General features: G+C 37.2%; 1 protein-coding gene across 1 annotated transcript in view; it reads left to right on the top strand.

Moving 5' to 3' along the window:
- The window catches only part of DPYD (dihydropyrimidine dehydrogenase), a 795521-nt gene that overhangs the window by 675330 nt on the left and 100442 nt on the right, over window positions 1–19749 (top strand). The window contains exon 20 of the mRNA XM_027618372.2: window positions 2090–2269. Within this exon, the coding sequence (XP_027474173.1) occupies window positions 2090–2269 (180 nt within the window). The remainder of the gene's footprint in view (window positions 1–2089; window positions 2270–19749) is intronic.

The following is a 19749-nucleotide window of genomic DNA, read 5'->3' as shown; positions in this document are numbered from 1 at the left end:
ACATATGATGAAACTTATCTGAAGTGATCCCCTCAAACACCCATGACTGTTGGTGGCTTTCAGTGTTTCCAGCATAGCACACCATCCCAGCCATGTTCAGTCACCTTGTTATAGTCTCTCCTCCCTCTTGAGGTTTTTTTTTTGTTGTTGTTGTTTTTAAAGAATAGCTCAGAATAGCTCCCAATTATGTTACACACTAGCACTATAGGATGGGAACATAGGAGAGGGTAGGAAAGAGGTAGTCTTCCCAGTCTTTGGGCCCACCATGTTCTTCCATAGTTAAAATACACCAAGTCTATGTTAATTTACTTCATTAAAAAATAATGTAATAAAATAAAATACACCATGTCTACTCTTGACCACTCCACAGCCCCATGGGGCTAAATCAACCATATACAAATTGTGCCATGTTTGTGGATTAAGAGAAGCAGTGACTTTTGTATCTTCTCACTGGACAACTCAGGATAAATGAGATTAAACCTTACTATTCATATGTTAAAAAGAATCTAGATTCCTTTTAGCAAGCAGGTTTTTACAACAATCATGAACATCCCATAAAGAACATACTATGATGTGATTTTTAAAATCTGATGTCTTATGGTCATATGGTGAATTGTTTTAAGACTAAAGTAAAATTATACCTGTAAGCATATACTACAAAAAAATGGAATCTCACAGTGAACAAAGAAGGTAAAGTAAGGCATTAGTTGACTTAGAGTTAAAAAAAATCCTGTGGAGGAAATTATAATGATGTTTTTCAGCATTGTTCTCAAAAAAATCAACTCTAAGAAAGTTGTAAAAGGCCTAATTAATGCTCAAACTGTTCTTCCTAAGAAACAATTTTTTTTAATGTAATGTAATGGGCTTCATAGAAAATATTCTTCTCTGTATTTAGTGGTTATTCAGTTCTCTTTTCTACGTTGTAGTAACATACAGCACTTCAGAATAGGAAATGAAGGATTTTTGTTCCTGCCTTTTGAGGTGTCTTTGGTAATAATTAACCTAGAAGTGTTTATCTAAATCCATTAAATTCCAGCTCTAACTCAAATCCCAGCACAGACTTTCAAGTTTATTTTTATTGGAAGGATCCTAATTTTTCAGATTCAGCCTTCCTTTACTCTAGAATTTTTTTATTCTTTATTTTCTGACATATGGTCGCTCAAATTAAAATATCTCTTCTAAATTATGCAGGCATTCAACATATATTTATTAAGAGCAGAGTAAGTGACACACACTCTGCTAGTCACTGGGGATAATATGATGACCAAGATGAATGCAGGTTCTTCCCTCCTGAAGCTTTAGCCTGCTTGGGGAGTGCATCAAATACAATAGTTATAAGGAAAAAAATGTGGTAGTAACTGAAGGCCTTAACCTATTCTGGGCTCTTGGAGGCCTCCTCAAAGAAGTGATATTTACCATGATATGAGAAAGGGCCAGTAGTCAACCATGGGTAGAAGGGAAAAATTTTCTCAAGGCAAAGAAAGAATGTGGCAGATGCGAGGAAAAGAGCAAAGACTTGGGTGATTGGAGCATTGTGAACAAAAAGAAGAACAACAGTAGACGAGGCTGAAGAGGGAGACAGGGGTCAGGGGTGGTCGAGTTAACTGATGAACAGCACTCCAGCCTCGGCATGACCGCCTCTGGACATGAGAACTACCTCCAGGCAGTACATCCCAATGGAAGGAAAAAGAGAGAGTTAAAATGTCATTTCTTATGCTGTGCTAAATTGGATTCCTTATAAATCCAACTGACTGGATCTAATTTTTTACAGCTCTACTAAGGTTTGCCTGACATACAGTAAACTGCACATATTTACAGTGTGCAAGCTGGCCAGTTTTGAAATATGCATATGCCTGTGAGACCATCACCACATCGAGTTTTTGAAAGTAGTCGCTGTCCCTGAAAGTTTCCTTGTGCCCCTTCACAGTCCCTCCCTCCCCACCACTCCCATCCCCAGGTAATGATTGATATGCCATGCTTGGGACAGTGCCTGGAACATAAATCAGTTTTCTTGAATAAATGCAAAGTGAGTCCATTTGGAGAATTAGCTCTTAGGTTGACGTGTGGTTGATTGCTCCATCTTTTCTAGGTATGCAGTGCTATTCAGAATCAGGATTTCACTGTCATCCAAGACTACTGCACTGGCCTCAAAGCCCTGCTGTATCTGAAAAGCATTGAAGAACTACAAGGCTGGGATGGGCAGAGTCCAGCTACAGTGAGTCACCAGAAAGGGAAACCAGTTCCCCGTATTGCTGAACTCATGGGAAAGGTATGTGCTCACTTCTCCTGTTGTCCTTAGGAAATCTACCTTGGTTACTTTCTATATCAGGTCTTGTTTTCCTTCCCACCATCTCATTAACAGAAGAAACACAGTGCCTTTTGGATGTTATTTCTGTAGTAGAATCATTCTGAAGGAGGCTTGATTACAGCTATATGATAGGTCCGTGAGTTACATTTTTATAAAACCAATATAACACAAGGTCACGTAGAGGAAAAAAGATTGAAGTTTGCAGTGCAAAGTGCCTCCAAATTCTTGCTTACTGTGGTAATGACTGGCATTCTTTCCAGTGGGGAGGCTGGAGATTTCTTTATTCTTTAACAAGCTCTGGAAATTATAACATTACCTTTCTATTTTCAAGACAATCAAATCACTGGAGCCCTGAATAATATGATGAAGTTTTTAAAATTAAAATCTAATCAGTATCTTTTGTAACTGCTTCTGCTATGTGGTTAAACCTGGGCTCAAAAGGTTATGTCCCAACTTTCTCACTAACTGCTATTTTCAGAGAAATATATACTGCATTTACATTTTGTATAATACAGTGATTTTAGCAAATCTTTTCTAAAACAACATTCAGCATTTTCCCTTTGTATTTCCTTTGTATTATTCTAAATAGACAACCATTGTCAGAAGATGTTTCTTGAGTCCTGAATGAGGGGAGGAAAAAATTATAATTCTTAGTCTGTTCAGCTTGTCACTACATCAATAATTAACTTTAAAAAAAAGAAAGGCAAATATAAAAAGATTCTTTAAGGAAGCATTTAATAATTCAAATGAATCTTAACTTGAAACAGGTCACGTGAAAAAGAATGGAAAACAAAAACCCTGGATACTCTGCTTTGGATGGCAGGGTTAGGGACTCTGAAAGAAGAGAAACATCATATAACTGACTTACATTTGGCTACTTTTAATGGAAACTATCACTCCCCTCCCAGGTAGCCAAAAATAAGGGCTTCTTGAAAAATAATGTGCATGATTGCAAGTCCAGTAATGAAAAACAAAAGGGAGAAAGAAATAAAATCTTACAGTGTGAACTCCTAGAAAATACTGTGATGAATGACTCCGTGAGTGGCAATCAAACAGAAAAAAGAGTGGGTGGCATTAATATTTATAATATTGTAATTAGCAAGACTGTGCCTAAGCAGCATTATTAATGTAACTAATCATATTATCATAAACTGAGTCTGCAGTATTTAGACAGTGAGTGTTGTTGTCTTTATCAATGACCATCAATATCTGGAGTTTGTTCATAGCAAAAAAAAATTTTTTTTCTCACAAATAACTTTACACTCATTCAGTGTAAATATCCCAAGTAAATTGGTTCTGACAAGATAGTTTTGCTAGTTTATGACTGTTCCGTATAAGCATCATCTCAAATTCGAGTGGTCACCCTGTAAGCTGAAATGTAAGTAGCTGCATTGCACTGTGCTGTTTTGTCTTTAAAGGACTTCCACGTTCATTTCAAAACTTACATATTCAAATAAAAGATGAATAATGATGGAGACACTTGTGTCAATGACATAAGTGGAAACTGATTTTCTGATAGTTTGACTCTAGATTCTGACTTTTTTTTTTTTTTTTTTGGTGAGCCCAGCTTTCATCAAAATCCTGTGTCATTTTCAGCATTATCATTTAAAAAAAAGTTTTTTCACATAGATTTTCCCTGTGTGATTATATTAGCAATTCAGTGCTCAACACTAGTTGAGGAACTAGCAATTGGTCTGGTAATAGACTCGGGGTGGGCTGACATGACCAAAACAATAGGCGAGGGTCCCCGTTAGCTTAATGTCTCTAACAGTGAATCAGAGTGTGTTGGATCCAAGGTACAGGGGGCTTCCTAACTGTTCCTTCATGGGGTTGCTGGTGTGTGTGCATGTATCTTTGAAAACAACTCATATTGTTCTCTCATTAGCTGAAGAATAGGATGCTGTTCTTTACAGTGTTTTCATGTTACAGGGAAAACAAGAGGTGATGTAGACCCTTTTCAGAAGGATCCACTAGAAGTAGCTGGCTTCTTTAGGTAGGAAAGATTTGTTTGGAAAGTACAATTGTTACTCTACTTAATCTTTTACTCAGAGGTCAGGCTAGAATAAATTAGAGTAGAAATGTAGAAGAAACCAATTACAATACGGTGTTTGAAGATGGAGAGAAAATGAGACATTAGCTATGGAAACAAAGATTTGGCCAAATTAATCATGTTATCTTTTAAGTAATTAGTATCTTTAATATACTCTCCCTTTGCATACCCTCACTTATTAATTCTCTAAACTTCCCAAGCAATGTTTCTTCAGGTGGCTTTGGAAAGGCAAAGAAGTCAGTCATTTATAGTTTGCTCTGCTCTTATGGTGCAAGTCGTATACATCTGTACCCGCAAACGTGAGAGCAAACCCCATACGAAGAGCAGCCGCCAGCTTTGCCACACCACGGAGCAGTGGGTCTCAAACTCCTTGTGCTTAAAAACCATGGGGCATGCTTGTGAAAAATGTAGATTCCCTGGCCCCACTCTGAGATAATGACTCAGTTAGTCAGAGGTGGGTCCAGGAATCTGCCTTGGCACGTGGTGGTTCTGATGGACGGATCCAAGGATCCACATTGCCAAAAGTAATAAAGAAGATAATAGCAACAGAATATCATTAGAAATTGAGACGTTAGCTGTGAGCACAACACAAGCTTTTCTTGATGGAGGAAGCTGGCACTGATGTTGAGCTGGAAGAGAAGTCAAATAGAGAATCAGGAGAGGAAGTCCAGAGAAACAGCGTACTGAGTTCTGAATGGCCGGTGCTTTGAAAGTACCTGATAAGGAAGCAGGGGCAGGGAATTCATGCAGCAGTTAGGTCCAAGACATGTAAGCAAAAAGAGTCGGGAGGACAGAGACGCTTTGCCATCAAAGACGTAACATCAGCTGTGAGGAAATCTGTGAGGATAAGGAAGCAGAGACTATTCACAGGGTCTTCAGAAAGGAAGGGTCTTGGCAGCAGAGTGCACAGTTACTTTAAACTCTGTAATCTCAATGCCTCCTTCCCCCTGGTGAAAACCTAGGCAGCTCAGTGAAAATGAAGTGGTCATTTGCCACATGTAGGACAGAGGTTGCTAGTGGAGTCCAGAGTAAGACTGGTGGGTTTGCATGATGCTTCATTACCTAACTAGGTAAGCAAGTTGGACAAGTTAATTAATCTCTCCAAATCTCTTTCTAAAACTATCAAATGAAGATAATCACAGTATAAGTCCGGAGTCCCTCGTTAATAATTCTGAAATCCAAAAAGTGCTGAAACCCAACGTTTCATTTGGCAGCACACATGACCTGAACTGATGTGAGGCTATTATTAATTTTTATCTATTCTTTCTAGAGTGAACATTTATGTGTTTACTGCAGAGAGACTAATGTGTTTGATTCCAGGTTGCTACCCCACATCTTTCTGGGGGTATTAGGTAAAATGTGGCATGTGCACCATTTTGCTTTTCTAAAGCACGCCCCACCAAATTCTGAATTCTGAGATATATTTGTCCCCAAGGATTTTGGTTAAGGGGTTGTGTAGAATATTTAATTGAGAATATAACTGCAAGTATAACTTTATCCATAGAGGTGGAGGCAAAGTATATATTTTAGTGATATCAGAAAATAAAATATTAGTATTTGGAATTCTTAGATGTTTTAGATGTCACAGTATGTTGAGATTATTTGCTTGGGAAATCTGAAAGAAATTGGGTGCTCCAAGATTAGAACAGAAAATTTTGCAATCAAAAAGCATGGAAGGAAATGACTTCACATTTTTTGTGCTTGGGATGAGAGTAGGATTGCTAAGCAAGAGCCCTCGAAAGGGAAAGAGCACAGGCCAAAACTACTGACTGGTTGGGGTTTGCATGCATTTTCACTTTCTGTTCCTTACATCTAGAATGTCTTTCCCACTCATTGAAGAGAAGTCCGCAAGCACCCCCTTCTCTTTTTAAGTTATTGTTTGATCTCTATACCAGAATTAATTTCTCCTCTTCAGCCTTAGTTGTAACAATATCACACAGCATTTGGACTTTTAAATGTCTTTTTCCTCTACTAGACAGCAAGCCCACTTCCCAATTCCTTGGACACCTACTGATACGCAGTAAGAGCTCAGTAAATGCTGCTTATGTCAATGAGTGACAAATGGACTCTAAGAAAACAGCTAAGTGGTAGCATTAAAAATTAGTAGTCATTTGACTTACCAAGCCATTGCTTTTCCCATCACATCAGAAATTAAATGAGTGTAAGAAGGAAAAAGTAACTTTGAACTTAAAGTCCTATTTCATGTATAAGCCTAATTTGGTAAAATAAGATGGAAAGAAGTCAGAGTGGAGTGAGATAGGCAGGTAAGCAACCTTTATTCCTTCTTGACTTAGCAAAATGTATTTCGAGTATAAGCTTCTTGAGGGCCGAGACCACACACCATGTGCCAGTGTCTGACATAACATCTACTATTAGGAGCAATGGCATGGTAGCTGAATTGCTAAATAAGTACATTGATCAATCACTTATTTATTGTAAGATGTATTTTAAATGTCATTTCCTTTGTGAAGTCATCTATGACCCTCCTCTTCTCTGTCTGGGAAAATTGAGGCCCTCATTTCTCAACTGATATTGCAGTTATATTATCTTCTGGTTATATGTCTTCTTGTCCATCACTGAGTCATTATGAGCATCTTGAAAACAGAGATGATGTCTTATTTATATTTGAATTTTCAAGCACCTAGCACAATGCTACATGTTTATAGAATTAAACTGCACAAACTATCTGCAGTGTCCTTATTTGGAGGAAAAAAGAAACCCAATTTATAATTAAAATTCCAGCTAGTCCCTTTCAAGAATAGCAGAGATTTTAAAGAAAGAAACAGCAAATGTGCCAAATTACTTTCAGTAGGTATTAAAACATGGCAAAATACACATCAGTGATACTAAAAGTGAATATAATCTGTGCTCATTAAAAAGCTTTCATTAGGATAAAATCAGAAAAACGGTCAATGTGCTTGTATAGCACCTCTTGAAACAAGGCTTTATTTTGAAAATAGAAACAAAAACATGTGCGTCCATATGACCAGATACATCATTCTCATGTTATTTTAGAGCCACGAGTGATATGATTTTAGAAAACTATTGCTATCTGGTTGTGACATTTTATATGCAAATATCTAACCATCTATTTATTTGTTTCTGGCATGTTTTCCAACACAGAGAACAAAGAACTGTCCAAAAGGGACCGTATGATGTCACGAGCATGACCATTAGAAAAGGCCTAATAACAACAGTCTTAGAAGCGGAGAGTAGTACTTCCTATTTACAACTTTAAAAGTTTTCTGTCTTCCATGCTATTTACTTTTTCATGTTTTTTATTTTTCCAAATTGAGATATAATTTGCATAAAGAAAAATGCACAGGTCTTAAATGAACCATTTGATGAGTTTTGGCAAACGCATCCATGAAATCCTCACTTCTGTCAAGGTATCAGACATTGCCAACATCTCAGAAGACTTCCTCCTGCCCCTTCCCAGTCATTATCTCTCCCTCCCCCCCCACTACTAGAAGTAAATGCAATTTAGTTTATATCATCATAGATTAGTTCATTCATATTCTGTAGCATCATATAATTAGAGTTCCACAGAATGTATGTTTTTGTGTGTGGGGTTGCTTTCACTCAACCACTCCAGTGGTTTGGAGATTCATGCATGTTGTTGTGGGTGTTAAGTAACTCATTTCTTTTTATTGGTGAATAATATTCCATTGAATAAATATATCACAATTTGGTTATTCATTCAAAATGACATTTGAGCTATTTTCACTTATCTAGTAGTATAAATATGTCTAAAATAAGCATTCAGCCATAACTGTTTTTGTGAACACCTGTTTTCATTTCTCTTGACTAATAGCTAGGAGTGTAGTGTCTGCATCATAAAGTGATGTATGAGCTTTAGAAGAAACTTGCTAACAGATTTCATAGTGGCTGTACCGGTTTATACTCCTGCCAACTGTGGGTAGGTGTTTCAGTTCTTTCACATTCCAGCCAACATTTGGTATTCTCTGTCTTTTTAGTTTGAGCCATTTTAGTACATGTCCATTGGTATTTCATTGTGATTTGAATTTCCATCTCCCTGAAAACTAATGATAATAAACACTTCCTCATTTTCTTATTGGCCATCCATATACCTTTTCTGTGAAGTACTTATTCAGATCTTTTGCCTGCTTAAAAATTGGGCTTATTTTTTTACTAAATTTTCTTTACATATTCTGGATACAAGTTTTTAGATGCAGAAAAAGCATTTAACAAAAATCCAGCATCCACTCATACTAGAAACCTAGTAATAGAAGGTAACATCCTCAGTTTGACAAAGGACATGTACCAAAAATTCTACAACACATATCATATTTAAATGGCAAATAAATAAACTTACTCTTCTAAGATCCAGAACTAGGCTTGCATGTCCACCGTCACCACTTCTATCCAGTATTATACTGAGTGTCCTAACTAGTGTAGTAAAGACATAAAAAGAAATAAATGGCATCCAGATTGGAAACCTACTAAAACTGTCATTTGCAGATGGTAATATTGGATACATCAAAAATTCCAAAAAAGCTATAAAAACAGTATTACAAATCAATAAATGAACTTAGGAAAGTTTCATGATACAAAGACAATATACAAAGTCAGTCATATTTCTAGATGAACAATAGAAACAGTGAACAACCAGAAAATTAAATTTTAAAATTCCGTTTACAATAACATTTAAAAACCACAAAATACATAGCAGCACATTAGAGTGTATGCAATATTCACACACTCAAAACTATAAGGGATTGCTAAGAAAAAATAATGAGAAAAAAATCAATGGAGAAATACATTCTCTCCAAATTAATCTGTAGATATAGCACAATCCCAATCAAAATCCCAATACATGTTTTTGTAGAAGTCGACCAGCTGACTCTAAAATTTTCATTGATATTTAAAGAAGCTAGAATAACCAAAACAGTCTAGAAAAAGAACAAAGCTTGAGGATTTGAACTATCTGCCTTCAAGTTTTTCTATAAACTTATAGGCATCAAACAAGCATGTTTTAGTGTCAGGATAGACCAATAGATCACTGGAACAGATAGAAAATCCAGAAATAGACCCACACATATATACTCAATTGATTTTTCACAAAGATGCCAAAGCAATTCAATGGAAAAAGGAAAGTCCTTTCAATAAATGGTGCTAAAATTAATGGAACGTCGTATTTTCCTCACATAGGACACAAAAGTAGTTTGAAATAAATGATAGATATAAAAGTATAAAAATTTTAAAGAAAACATAAGTAAATAGCTTCATGATCTTGGGATAAGGAAAAATTTCTTAGATAGGATGCCAAAAGCACTAACCAACAGGAAAAAAATGATAACTTACATTTCATCAAGATTAACTTCTGGTCATCAAAAGATGCAATTGAGTAAATGAAAATTCAAGTCACAGAATGAGAGGAAATATTCATGATATTTACATCTCACAAAGAACTTGTGACCAGAATAAATGTATACAATACTTTAAAAATGTAAACTGGAATAATATGAAATAATTTATTTTCATCATAAGTATATGGAAATCTTAAAATGGAAAGTCCATGGTGAGGGACCTACCTGTAGGCTCTTGCAGCTAACTTTCATCCATCTGTGATAACTTTTTTTCCCCCTCTTTTCTCTAATACCACTTGCAGAGCTAGCCCAGAAAAGAGGGAGTGAGGGAGATGAAAGCCATTTTCCTTCAGGTTCATCTTACAGTCCTGTGGTTCTCGTCCATGTTATTTTCTCCCAGTGCAGCTTTGAATCCCTGTGGTTATTCTCTTTGAGGCTTCCAGCTGGGTACTTTACATTGTTAGAAAACTTCCAGATGACATTCTACATTTCATCAGTTACTTGGGTAATGACTGAAACCGGAAGCAGTATTATTAAGATCACTTTCTATGACGAGCCAGATTGCGTGAGGCTAAATATTTTTATTGATTGAGCTCATTTCATAGGACGTGGCAATAAACAAAAACCAAAAAAACAAAGCTCCAGTTCCTGGAAGTTCAAATTTTCCAGGATTACCAAATCAAAGTCTACTGCATAGATATTATGGGGACTTATCTACATCTCTAAATATCATCAGATGGTTTGAGTAGTATCTTAGGTAGAATGCTGAAATGCTAAGTATCCTTAAAGAATAGGGCCGACACCTGTTTATAAATGGTGATTATTCCTACTTAGAAGCAAAAACTGTTGAATAAGATTTGATAGCCCCTTCTTGTAGTTCTGAGTGTCTAATCATCTCATTAATGTTTAATGATCCCACAAAGGAGTCAGTGTACTATAGGTGAAAAGAGCACAGTGTCAGAGTCTAGCAGGTCTAGAATCCAGGCTCAGTGGCTTACTGCTGGCTGAACTTGGGTCAGCTACTTGAATCACACAATCCTCTATTCCTGTGTTGGCAAATTGAGATAATGATACCAGTTTCACCAGTACTTTGTGAGGACTAGATTTTACATATGTAAAGTGTATAGCACATAGCAAGCAGGCATTCTGCACATGCCCAGGATTGTTATGGTTGATTCCAAAATAGATGATGGAGAGGTAGATACATAGCCACATAAATACAGAGATAGAACATAAGTAGACATACAGAAATATTGGGGTGAGTTGTATATGTGATACTTACATGTTATTTGCATACTTTCTTTTCACCTTCTAGTGATAACGTGATTTAGGTAGCTTAGTTTTATTTGATCTGGTCAAAAGCTTACATCTTTGTCCTTTGAAGCACTCCCCTTTACAAAAAACAAAAAACAAAAACAGAAACAAAGCTTTTAAATAATTCAGAAGCGTTCACTTTCCAGGTAAAATGGAAATAAATTTGTTAATTTGGGGTTTAGGCAGTAAAATAGCACAAGTGGTCCATTGTTGGTCCTAAAATAGGTAGAAGGGAGGAGTCTATTACTGTTGGCAAATCATAGTAACAATACCAGAATTTAAAGTGAACCATTAGGGCAGGTGCTAGTAGGAGTCTCTCATGTTATGGAATGAGGTAGTTTTGCATTGCTTATCACCAAAATAGTTTGTGCCATTATCAGCCTTCCCAGAATGGTTTCTTTCCCATCTCAGGGGTAAGTGGGTGTATTTCACAGGGCAATTCCAATCAGTTGGTAGTGGTTGCCAGCAGCAGTATATAGAAAAAGATTATGCTCCAAAGCCAAGTCCAGCAGAGGTGTGCGAATAAGTGGCAGTACCTCCATCAGCATGGACACAGGATAAGATGTGGCAGAATATGGCTTCCCATTTCCCTGAGTGTAGAGCACTGACCATTTGCCCAATCTAGGAATTTGGGCAGCATTGGGCTTTACAACCTTTGTAACCACTGCAGCTGCCTCATTGCAATCCACCATTGTATGCCTGAAATAAAATGTAAACCATACATTTTTACTGTTTTGCCAGCATCCCACCATGTTTTGCCTTCATCTGTCATACTTTTAAAAAGTATGATTTCTTATTTCTCCTCATTTCTCCTCATTCTAATTGCCAAGCACAGATGTGATTATTCTTTTGTCACTTTCATGAAAGTAAGTGGTTAAGTATAATTCCTCATACTCCATCAAATATACTACTTTAATCAGAATGCACATTATCAATATTAATTATACATGTAAAACTTGTGTAAAAGTACTTTCCATCTTCAACACACTTACCTACATTAATTTTGATGTTACTTTTAAGCCAGGAAAAAAAAAAGAAAAACTCGGGATTTTTCTTGTTCTGGGTGGAGATTGAGGATTTATAAAGAAAGCATTATTATAAGCATGTAAGATGAAATTTGAATTCAAATACTGTCCTTGAATTCACCCCCCCTTACCCTCCCTCCTAAGAACTCTACAAAATCAGTGCACATTTATTGCAAACCAGTTAGCTTTGTTCCTAATCCTGATTTTATGGAGTAAGGCAAAATATCTCTCTGTAATTCTGAGCTATGCCCTTGAGATTCTCCCTAAGAAAAAAATATATATTTGTTATATTTCTGTTTAAGCTCATCTGCCCACTTGAATAAAGGGAGCATTAGAGAAAAGATACAATTTTCTGCTAATTAAAGGGGTCAAAGAGCCATTTTGATAATATAAAGAGTCAATAGAAATTCTAATTATATTCAGCTTTATGCCAATTTGTCCTAATCTAAGATTTGAGAAAAAAAAATAAGTATCTACTTTTTGAAATTAAAAGGGGGGATCTGATTTACAAAAAAAAAAAAAAAAAATTTAAATAAAACAAGCCATAATTAGTTGTGGGTTTTTTTGTTTTTTGTTTTTTTATTTTTGTTTTTGTTTTGTTTTATCTTTCAAATTATACAGATCATAACTGCTACTGAACAGCTTTACCAAAACCCTAGAAGCCTAGGAAGGATAGGCCAAGATATCTTTAATTGCACTTTATAATTAGCAATCCATAGTTAACCAAATCAGTTTATATATCCAGATGAAATATCCATCCCCTTCCCTCTTCTCCTGAGAAACCTGATCACTCTGTTAGGTTGCCCACATTAATCTAGTTAACCATCTAATTTCTAAATATCCCCTCTATTTTATGCTGTATAGCTACTGGAAGTGATTTTATTAAGTGTCTCATACCCTTTAATAGTCTGTGCTTCGTGGTCACAGGTGACCCCTAGAAATGTGTTTGAGATGTGACTGTAGCCTATGCGGAGAAATGTGCCATTGCTGCTCAGAGAATCCTTTGGTTTGCAGCTTCAGGCACTGCTTGTGAAGTTGCCTCATTGACGCAAATGCCCTGAAGACCTCACTCCCAGTCCCTCACACCTGCTGGCTGGTGTGCTGCATTAGATGGTTCACAGCAAACACCGTCAAGATTGTGCCTTTTGAAGATTTGTTGCCATACATCTTTAAAGCGTTTCGCTTGTCTTCCCTGCTTATCAATTTCGTCCCGTTTCGTCTCAAACTATAGAACCTTCTCTAGATCCTCTTCTGGCGGTTAATTTCTGCATGCATCCAGTCCATCTGAGCTGTAAAATGTCACCCACCAAGCTAGTCATCTTTCAGAACCTAAATATTACCAAGTCCTTGTTTCCGTTTAATGTAGATCCTAAGTGAAACCGATGAAAGTAAATGTAGCATTTGTGGCAATCCAGGCCTCCTAGGAAGAGAATTCAGTTGTACTCTATTTATTGAGTACAGAAGAAGCCTGCTTTAAAGATTATTCTACACTGTTCATGTGTTTGGTGTTGGTGGTAGGCGTTGGTGGTGTTCACTAACATTTTCTGGTTCCATAGGAGAAGCAAATCTCCTTACCTCTTGGATATTCCATGTGACTGGGTGACTTGCTTTAGTCAATGAAATGTGAGTGAAGTATGGTATGTGATTCTATTTAAGCTGGAACTCGATTCTCCATATTTGCTTCCTTTGCCACAGTGAACACCAGAGTCTCATGTTGTTGAGAAGATGGTAACATAAAATGGGTGGCCTAGATTGCTGAGACACCACTTACAGGACATCTAGAGACAGCAGACTTTTTGTGAATAAGAGACCAACTTTTATTGTGTTAGGTCACAGATTTGGGAGTTGATTAATACCACAGTACTATCAGCTGGTAAGGATTACACAGAGTTCCAAATAACTTGTACCTGCCGCCAGAGGGACTGATGGCTACAGAGGTAGCCCTTTGAAAAATTATAAAATGGAAATGCTCACCTTTAGTGATCTTCACTTTCCTTTCTGCATGTGGTCCCACCTGCTGGCAGCTAATTCCATAATGCAGTTTCCCATTACATCACTCCAACCTGCATCCAATTTCTCTGATGATAGCGGAGAGCCTTTCTTTCTAAACCATACAGTGAACACATTTATTCTTGCCTTGTACCTGGTTTTCCTAAGTTATGTGAAGATATCCAACAGTTGGCCTAATCGAACTGAGGAAACAGAGCATAGTATGTACCTTACATAACTTCTTTCTTGTTAGTAGTAAGGACTTGGGCAACTTGCATACTTTCTCTTAGCTACCATTTTCTCATCCAAAAACTTGGGATAATAATATATATCTCATAGGATTGCTGAGAAAAATAAGTAACAGTCTAAATTTCTTCTGAAAGGAAGGTGAGGTTCTAGAAAATGTCACCTCCACTCACTATCTCTCATTCCTTACTTGTTTTTTCTATCTTCAACCCATCAAAATTCAATTTCTACCCATCCCCACTCCCCAAATCACTGGAACTGCTCTTGCTGAAGTTATCAGTGATTTAGTTCTCACCAAATCCAGTAGTTTCCCAGTCTTTACGAGGTCTTGTTATATTCAACAGTTGACCACTCCTTCATATTTGAAATTTCTTCTTTGATCTTTGAATACTCTTTTCTCCTGGTTTCTCCTTTACTTTTTATCAAGCAGACAATTGCTAGCACCTAGCATGTGCCAGGCATCATAGAGGCAAATATTAATAATAACATAACTGCCCTCCCTTAAAAGGATCACAGCCTAGTGTGGAATATGACAATTAAAGAGTTATTTATAACATAGTGATAATTACAGTGATAGAAAGATATGCACAGGATAGCAGGGGTGGTGGGTTGTTTGAGAACATTTTCCAGACTAATCTGAAACTTAAGATCTAGTAAGTGTAGGAAGAATACCTCAGGCTAAGGCAGAGAGTGTGGCAAGGTCCTGGATGTAAATAACATTTCTGTGTGTGGAGAGAACCTTCTTGGACTTGATCTTTAGGACCACTCCTCTTTTTTGGCCCTTAAATCCTAGTACTTCCCCTATTTATGGCTCTCATGTTACCATATGCGCTCATCAGACCCGTGAAGCCAGTTTTACTCTCCTTGTTGTCATCTTCCACATTTGTATTCTCATCAGAGACCTCCCTCTGGACCCTACACACCCATCTCTTCAGTTTTCTGGTGGACTTTGCCATGCAACAGCCCTGCTCAGTGCTCTTCCTGCAACCTAGGAATAAAACAACAGTAGTGATTATCCATGACAATTATATAAGCACTTTATAATTTACAAAGCACTTTGGCATACATTATCTCACCAGCTGCTTCCTTAATGTAATAGCAGCAGTGGGCAAAAAACCGTGTCACTGCCAACAGCGCTTTTCTGACCTTGGTCTCCCAGTCCCACCTACTAAAAACATGAGAGCAGCTGGATGGGAGCTGATTAGAGGCTGGAAGCTGACCTTGTCTGGGGACCAGGGGAGTATGACAGCAGCAGTTGCCACCTCCACCTTCTCCATCTCCACAGGGGCAGTAGAGCAAGCCAGAGGTTTTGTGGCAAAATGTGGGAGGCTGCACGGAGCAACCAGGCTTCTCATGAGCTGCCTTAGTGCAGGCTGAAGGTGGCAGGCATCAGCTTGTAGGAGGTTAAGCGCTTATCCACTCTCCCCCACTTTTCTGATTTCTTATTTCTTACATGCATTAACTATCATTTTGAAAGTTTCAGTGGGTTAATTAAATTCTTCTAGTGTTGATGCTAAGAAAGCTGAAACATTTTCAACTGAGATTGACACTACTCAAGACATCGGCTTCACTGATGTTTGTTCAGCAACACTCCAATATGTCACAGGATTGCTGAGAGAACATCTGAGAGCTATAATGAGCTAAAAGTCAAGTACAGGGGAAAATGTGTTCCAGACTGCTGCAGATGTTCTCAAATCAAATCATATTTCTGTGAAATGCCATATAGAATATTCAGCGATTGAAGGATGCAACATGAAAGGACAGTTCAGTTGATTTGCACTGTTTTAAAATTGTATTTAGCCTAAATTATATGAAATGTGGTGGCTTTTTTTCACTTTGAATCAATTAATAAGAGATGCTCTTGATCCTAATGAGCTTCAAGGATAATTTCCTTGCGCTAAGAGGCATGCATTAACTGGTTTGGTAGGAGTCAAAGCCTAGACAGGGGGCAGTTGAATAAGGGGAACAAAGTTGAGTCAAAGGACAGACATTCTGTAGCCCCACTCTCTTGCCTTTATTTCTCCTTTATTCCTTTGGCACCAAAGTTGAGCAAACCTCTGTTTAATTAATTCACCAAGATTCTGATAAACCTAACTGTGGCTCATTCTGTCCCTCCTGGAAAGTAAAGGAAGCTTAGTAGGAGTGCGTCAAGGAAATGCTTTGATAGATATATCTTTTGTCGTCACCAACTTATATTCCATCACACGGGTGGCCTTGCACATCACTATAGTTTAGATAGCCTGGCCTATGATTAGGAACGATACTCTCCTAAGTGAAGGGTAGCACAAGGTAGAACTGATAAACCCGGGTAAGGAAAAACAGAGAAAAATGATTAAGTGACATTAGAAAGTGCAACAAAACACCCCAATGAGATACCACCTTACAGCCTCTATAATGGCCAAAATTAAAAAAGATTGACAACATCAAATGTTGGCAAGAATACGGAGCAACTAGAACTCTTGTACTTTGCCAGTGGGAATATAAAATGCTACCATGACTTGGAAAAACTCTTCAACATTTTCTTATTAAAAAAACCAACAATTCCATTCTCAGGTATTTATCCAAGAGAAATAAGAACACATTTCCATAACATTTGAAATAGATGAATTTTAAAAACTGTATGTTAAGGGAAGGAAGCCAGACACAAAAGAATACTTACTAAGTCACGCCATTTATGTGGAGTTTAAGGGTAGGAAGAAAAAATCTATATCATTAGCAATCACAGCCATGATAAGTAGAGACTGACTGGAAGAAAACAAGGGAACTTTCCGGAGTGGCAGAAATGTCCTATACCTTGACTGGGTGACAGTTTCATGGATAGATTTATTTGTCCAAATTCCTCCAACTGTATGCTTGCAGTCTGTGCAGTTGTACTGTGTGTACAGTTTTTAAATTAAATTAATTTTATTTTTTAAAGCATACATCTAACTGACAGAAATTAGAGGCCAAGCATTCAGCAATTCTTTTAGGGACAAAGTAAGACATGTCATATAAGAAATACTAAAGACATTTTTTATGTCCAGATTACTTTTAATCAAGTAGCCTTTGGGAACTCAAAATCTTATGAATTTAACCACTGGAAAAGAATGACTGGTACCTTGATAAAAATCTTGGCTGGAAACCAGTTTAAAGAAAATGGATGGCTGGGGGCATAAACAAATGTATTTCCCTCTGCCAACTTGCCGGCAGCTGGGTGTGGAATTGAAATAGTTCAGGCCCCGTGCATCAGGGAGACTGGCTAGGGGTTAGAAGTCAAGAAGGACAACATCTGGCTTCTTGAGAAGTGACAAAGGGAAGGGATGGGGCATCACAATGCAAATGAGAAGCTGCTTCTTAAAGATGGAGCATTTGATTAGGTCCTTTGGTAGGCCTTCAACTTGCTTTGCTTTGTAGGATCCGCCAGTGCCTACCGCCTCTGTTAACAAAAGCGAGCCTTGCCTGAGGCCACAGCTCCCAGAACGGAACAGTGAGCTGATTGCTGATAGAGTGTTACAAGCAGGGCGAGGCATTTTTGTCCTACTGTCCCACCCACCCTTATACAAACCAACCCAGGGGGGCGTTTGTCTGGAAATTGTAAGTAAGATACATTTCTAATGCTTTAATATACGCATTGACATTTTGTCTTGCAATAGCTCTCTTATTATTGGATAATAAAATTACATCTACAGAAATAAAGGCAAAACTCTTTAGGCTGAGTTTCCATTCACTCAGGTACATTTTGTTCATTTTATGAGGCACTGCTATTGCAAAGTTGTAAAGAGTCCAAGACTATATTTTGATGCTGATATTTTTTTTTTTTCCTTCAAGTTTCTGCTTTTCACTTTCTATTACCTAAGATGCGTCTCCTACAAAATTACGGCTGGAAACAAATAGCACATATCTTTTTTGAACTCACATAATTTTTGTGACAGATTTGATTTTTGGTACTAATTGAATTTATTTTACATATCTCTGCCTAGCTCAAAAACTTTGAGTTTGGATTTTAGTCATTTAAATATATAATCTATTCATTCAACAGATATTGAGTATCTGTTACATGTCAGGCATTGTGGTAGATAATTGAGATTCAGTGGTGAATAAAGATAAACCCTTTATCGCCGAGGGACAGTCAACATAAAGAATAATGGTACCAAACTTTTTAAATGCTTTACATAATGATTTATGCTTATACATGTATACATACATATACATGTGTTTGTGTGTCTATGTATATGTGTGTGTGTATATATATATATATTTATATCCCCATCTTGCAAAGGTAGAAACTGAGGCTTAAAGAGGTTTCATTATTGCAGTGGAAGCAGGATACAAACCCCATTCTGTTTACTGCAAAAACCGTGCCCTTAACCACTTTACTATACCTCATCTCAACAGAACTGTGATTATGATAGCAGAGGTATAGAAGCAAAAAAGGAACAAGTGTCCATCTCAACCTGGGGTATCAGGAGCAGGTAGAAAGTGAGAAATGAACTGTGTCTTGAGGGATGAAAACAGTGTAAGTTTTATGTAAATGTCCTCATTAATTCCAGTCTATAGACAATGGCTATGGCCAAGTGATCACTTGTGAAAATTGCTACATTTTTATTTATGGTGGTAGAAGAGTTATGAAATCTGTTAGGTAATTAATCCCATTCCCTGATAGGGCACAGGTTTCATTCTTAGTTTGTGCTTTGGGGAGCTGTTGTCTTTTAGCATAAATCCCGTCAAATCTTTGTGAGTTTTGCTTTTACATTTCCTTCGTCTGTGACGAGAAGATTCTATTAACAACCCTGGCACCTTCCATTAAAGTCTACAACTTCCAACTGCCAGGAAGGGATAATGAAGTGATAAATTTAATTTGCTACCAAAATATGTAAGGCGGAGATATCTAAGGGAATTTATAGCACTAGCTATGTCTTTCCTCTTAGCATTAACAAAAGTTTAATGGCAGGTTATCAGAATCAGTGCAAAAAGAACAAATATATATGACTTTATACACACAGAAATCAGATCTATAACTCTGTATCAAATCATTTCTTTCCCCCTTCTTCTTAGCATTTCTAGGCTCATCAGAACTTAATACAATGAGTTTCAAGTGTTTTATTACTTCAAGAATGAAAACAAACAAACAAACTGTTAACCAGACTAAGAAACACTTTTTGCTCATTAATACAGGTACTCCGAGGTTTATAAAATATGAATCCCCTTCTTCTGCCCCTGCTAGACTCTAAGGGGCTATGAAGAAAAATAACAACATCAATCCACTTGGGATTGTGACAATAAGGGTGCTTCAAATTCTGTGGGACACAAAATCTACTTTCCCCTCATTTTTTAACTCTGTGCCATGGTTATAAAAATGATTCTTTAGTTTAAAAACTTTCATTTACACTTCCATTTCAAGAATTCCTTTGTTCCAGTGAACTTTAGCTCACAGAATCTCATCTTCCCACGTCTTGGCATTGGGATCAGTCTTGTATTGCTGGGGGCCCCAGGGGCCCTAAACTGTAC

This window comes from Zalophus californianus, chromosome 4 (genome assembly GCF_009762305.2).
Source record: "Zalophus californianus isolate mZalCal1 chromosome 4, mZalCal1.pri.v2, whole genome shotgun sequence".
NCBI lineage: Eukaryota > Metazoa > Chordata > Mammalia > Carnivora > Otariidae > Zalophus > Zalophus californianus.
This window is presented reverse-complemented; position numbering and strand designations above follow the sequence as displayed.